The sequence below is a fragment of the Notolepis coatsorum genome, assembly GCF_963971535.1.
Source record: "Notolepis coatsorum genome assembly, chromosome: 13".
NCBI classification, from domain to species: domain Eukaryota; kingdom Metazoa; phylum Chordata; class Actinopteri; order Aulopiformes; family Paralepididae; genus Notolepis; species Notolepis coatsorum.
Window position 1 is genome coordinate 2,088,443 of NC_140177.1, and position 4,598 is coordinate 2,093,040.

The following is a 4,598-nucleotide window of genomic DNA, read 5'->3' on the forward strand; positions in this document are numbered from 1 at the left end:
AACATGGGTCTCCCAGTCCCTCCGCTCTGCAGTAAACAGTCATCACTGATATAGAGTGTCTGGTCAGTAACATGGGTCTCCCAGTCCCTCCGCTCTGCAGTAAACAGCCATCACTGATACAGAGTGTCTGGTCAGTAACATGGGTCTCCCAGTCCCTCCGCTCTGCAGTAAACAGTCATCACTGATATAGAGTGTCTGGTCAGTAACATGGGTCTCCCAGTCCCTCCTGCTCTGCAGTAAACAGTCATCACTGATACAGAGTGTCTGGTCAGTAACATGGGTCTCCCAGTCCCTCCTCTCTGCAGTAAACAGTCATCACTGATATAGAGTGTCTGGTCAATAACATGGGTCTCCCAGTCCCTCCTGCTCTGCAGTAAACAGTCATCACTGATACAGAGTGTCTGGTCAGTAACATGGGTCTCCCAGTCCCTCCTCTCTGCAGTAAACAGTCATCACTGATATAGAGTGTCTGGTCAGTAACATGGGTCTCCCAGTCCCTCCGCTCTGCAGTAAACAGCCATCACTGATATAGAGTGTCTGGTCAGTAACATGGGTCTCCCAGTCCCTCCTCTCTGCAGTAAACAGTCATCACTGATATAGAGTGTCTGGTCAGTAACATGGGTCTCCCAGTCCCTCCGCTCTGCAGTAAACAGCCATCACTGATACAGAGTGTCTGGTCAGTAACATGGGTCTCCCATGATACCTTTTTTGTGGGAAATACCACGATAGGTTTTTTTGGTAAGGGAACACTGTGGCAGTGTATATAGACAATAAAACTAAACTCGAATAAGACAGAGAACGTGATTTACTTGACTTGTGCCATTGGTACAATTAACATGTTCAACCTATACTGTATTACAGGGCCTATACTCCACGTGCTGTTTTGAGAATAACGCTGGTGTCAGAACAGCCTTAAAGGCACAATCCCTTCACCCTCAGCAGGGGGGGGGGGTGTTAGAAAGTTCAACCACACAAGACAAACAACAGGAGACACTCTGCTGGAGATAACAACATGACTTAAATTTTTTGGAGTATGACTGTGAGATAGTATAGGACAGAATTTGTAAGGCAATCATAAATTACACATTCTCTAAGGGGCTACAGTATGTGCATTATCATTTAATTGTATCAATTCAATTACATTCTGCCAATTGACGGCGCCATATAATTGCACCGCATTGCCTTAGCATTAGGGAATATTAAGGATTGTGGCTTTAAGGCAATATAGTATCGTAGTAGTAGGCCTACATGTATTTAGGAAAACGTGTAAATGGGACACTGAAACAACAACAACGACAACACGATAATGTAAAATCACACACGTGTGCTTTTGTCCATCGATTGGCCAGTCTTTCAACCAGAACATGAAGACTAATGATCGAAGCAAAGGTATAAAATGTTGTGTTTTGGTAATAAAGGTAACACTCTATATAGGGGGGCGCGGTTCAAAGGTGAGATATGATTTAGGCGGGTTGGGAGAAGAAACCCGCCGTCATTCGGCCGCGCCCCCCGGCGGCGCTTCACTCGTGGTAATCTCAACGTTGTTGAAATGGTTGGCGAGCTCCCGCATCACGGCGCCGCGCCCCAGGTGGTCGTTCCGCCTCCTCTCCATGATCACGTCCTCCAGACTCTGGAACTCCAGCACGTGCGCCTGTTTCTCCGAGGAGGAGTCGAGGAATATTTTCAGCCGGTAGGGCTGCTTGCCAATCCGCAGCTCGCCGCCCAGCTTCAGCTCCCGCTTGCCGAAGCGGCACCAGGCGGCGAAGCACTCCGAGTTCCTCCAGCTCAGCTCGCGGTCCCGCAGACCCACCTGCTCCGTGGCGCACCGTACCACCGCCGCCGCCGCGCCCAGGGGCTTGAAGCGGTACAGCTCGTTGACCACGCGGCACCGCCGGCCCTGCGCGGCGTCCGTCAGCAGGCTGCTCTTCACCTCGGCGCGGTGCAGGTGCACCACCTGGTGGTCGCCCACGTACACCGCCCAGTGCGGGTACTGGCCGCTGGCCACGAACTCCACCAGGTCGCCCGCCCTGCAGGTGCGGAGCAGGTCCGCCGGGGAGGAGGTCGCCCCCTGCAGCGTGGATGAATGAATGAAAACTTTATTTAACAGATTGCAGAACGGGTACAATACAGTACGGGGGTAGGGGTGGGCGATATGACGATATTGGATAAATAAAACGATACGATATAAATTAAACGTATATCGTGGACATCCGTCGTGATGTTTTTCACAAACCCTAAAAACGATTCTTATTTTCTCACAGTAGTGTGTGTGTATGTTTTTGGGCTAAAGTGGATAGAAAACAGTACTGTGTGCAAAAGTCTTAGGCACCCAAGAGTTTTTATATAAATTGTCTTGGATGTTAATACATATTTTTTCTGTATTAGTGCGTCAGTAGACTATACTCTTAGATTTTTAGAAACTTTCAATTTAATTATTCATCTTCGTGGTTTAATGCAGACATAATATGTTGTTGCAGGGACGGACTATTATAATCATCATATTGGCATGACTGTGATTGATTGATTGATTGATTGAAAAGTGTATTAACAGATTGCAGAATGGGTACAGTACAGTACACTGTACATTGGAATACTGACAAAGCCATACTTGGTCATTTACTGTACAAAGGGTTAAATCAAGCATGTTTTAAGTGCTTTAGAGGACATGTCAAAATATCGCGATACGTACATATCGTGGTGCATCGTGATAGAGGCAAAACAATATCGTGATATCATTTAGACTGAGGCCATATCGCCCTGCCCTACAGTACAGTACAGCTCAATACACACAATTGTTAATAAGGGGATGCAGACGTTTGTCTTGTTTTGATTGATTGATTGAAAATTGTATTAACAGATTGCAGAATGGGTACAATACAGTACAGCTCAATACACACAATTGTTAAGGGGATGCAGACCTGAGAAAGACTTTCGTCTTGTTTACATCAGGGTCCCCCATTTTCAATGCATCGTAACATATATGACATACATGACATACAGATAGACAGTACTGCTACATCTATACATTTATGACATATCAGATTTGCAAAAACAGTACTGTTTGTGATACGAAAAGAGTCCAGAAAAGAGAGTATATACATTTGACATAGAAACTGTACATTGGAGGAGGTTGGGGGGGGGGGGGGGGGTTGGGTAGGAGGAGTGGGTGGGGGACACTGTACATTAAACTGAACAAGCAAAACTGTACATTTGAATAGGGTCCCCCATTTTCAATTCATAGTGACATTTATTTATGACAATACACGACATACATGCAGCAGGGCGCTGGAGCGGACGCGCTTCTCGTAGACGCACTGGTCCCGGTGGTACACGGCGCAGTCCACCTCGTCCAGCCGCTCGTAGGGTTTCTCTTCCTGGTCCTTGATGGCGGTGGTGTCCCCGTCGCCGGTGTCCTGCTGTTGTTGTTGATCCTTGTTGTTGGTGCTGCTGCTGTTGTTGTCCTCCAGCTCGTCGTCGTCGCTCGAGAAGATGTAGGAGACCCCGATCCGCGGTCCGGCGCCGTCCACCGCCTCGGGACTCTCGGTGCTGTTGTCCACGGCGGCGCCGTTGGGGTCGACCGTCGGAACTTCTGCGTAACTTAGATGTGCCAGCTTGTCCACTTGGTTTCCCATGCCGCTCTCCGTGTGTTAGAGAGCAGCCCGGTAACGCGATCTGAGCTGGATCCTGGCACCTGATCCACCGGATCCACCTGTTACCAGAACACCACCACCACCGCCATCTGTCAGAGACAGGGACACAACTTATTCAACGCGCCCCGAAGGTTGTTGTTTTGTTATCCAAATATAATGTCCGATTACGAGTCGCCACCACCTCAACGTGCAGACAGCCGGTTGGCGGTGGGGAGGGAGGGGCGATCAACAAGTGTCTTCTTCTTGTGGAGTAAATGGAAAATACCAACAAAAGTGGCTGGAAATACAGCAAGGAGGAGGAGGAACATAATATCCAGGTTTCCCCCGATCTTGCGTCGATCTCTCTCACTTGCTACTATTCCGTGCGTAAAGTTGTGTCCATCGGGATTCGGGCTGTCATGTGGAAACGGTATATTATAGGCAGCATAATAACAATATTAATAATCCTCCTCCTCCCCGACCTCCCCGGGGAGAAGAAACGTAATGCTTTCTTTCTTTCTGCACCGCAGACTGTGGTGACTAGAGGCTCCTCCGCGCCGCACAGCAGAGCTCCGGCAGTGAGGTGTCAGATCACTGGCTCGGCGTTAGTTGTTGCAGCCACACCGACGGGTTATTAAAGTGGCAGCGCGCATTGTTTCCATGATGACCACCTCCTCCTGCTTCTATACTTTCTGCTCTTCGCCAGTTAAGATGACGTCCTCTCTGTGCACTTCCACCAGTGATGAAAGAAAAACAAACTATTAGCTACTCCTGCGAGTTTCGCAATTATGCCACATCAATGTGGAACGCCCTACCTAAAGCTGTAAAGGAATGTGAATCACTACCCACTTTCAAAAACACTCTAAAAAACACCTACGTGAGACTGCAATTCGAAACTGGCCCCTACAAATGTCCTAACCTAGTTGTACAGTAAATGACCAAGTAAGGCGTTGTCAGTATTCCAATGTA

At 48.3% G+C, this 4,598-nt stretch overlaps 1 protein-coding gene across 1 annotated transcript; it reads right to left on the bottom strand.

The window, feature by feature from the left end:
* Window positions 1–633: 633 nt before the first annotated feature.
* Window positions 634–4,329, bottom strand: lratd2a (LRAT domain containing 2a). The gene is made up of 2 exons (XM_084327265.1): window positions 3,273–4,329; window positions 634–2,068 (listed from the first exon to the last, which is right to left on the bottom strand). The coding sequence occupies exons 1-2, from the start codon at window positions 3,630–3,632 to the stop codon at window positions 1,493–1,495; spliced, it is 936 nt and encodes a 311-aa protein (XP_084183391.1). The 5' UTR covers window positions 3,633–4,329; the 3' UTR covers window positions 634–1,492.
* Window positions 4,330–4,598: the final 269 nt, after the last annotated feature.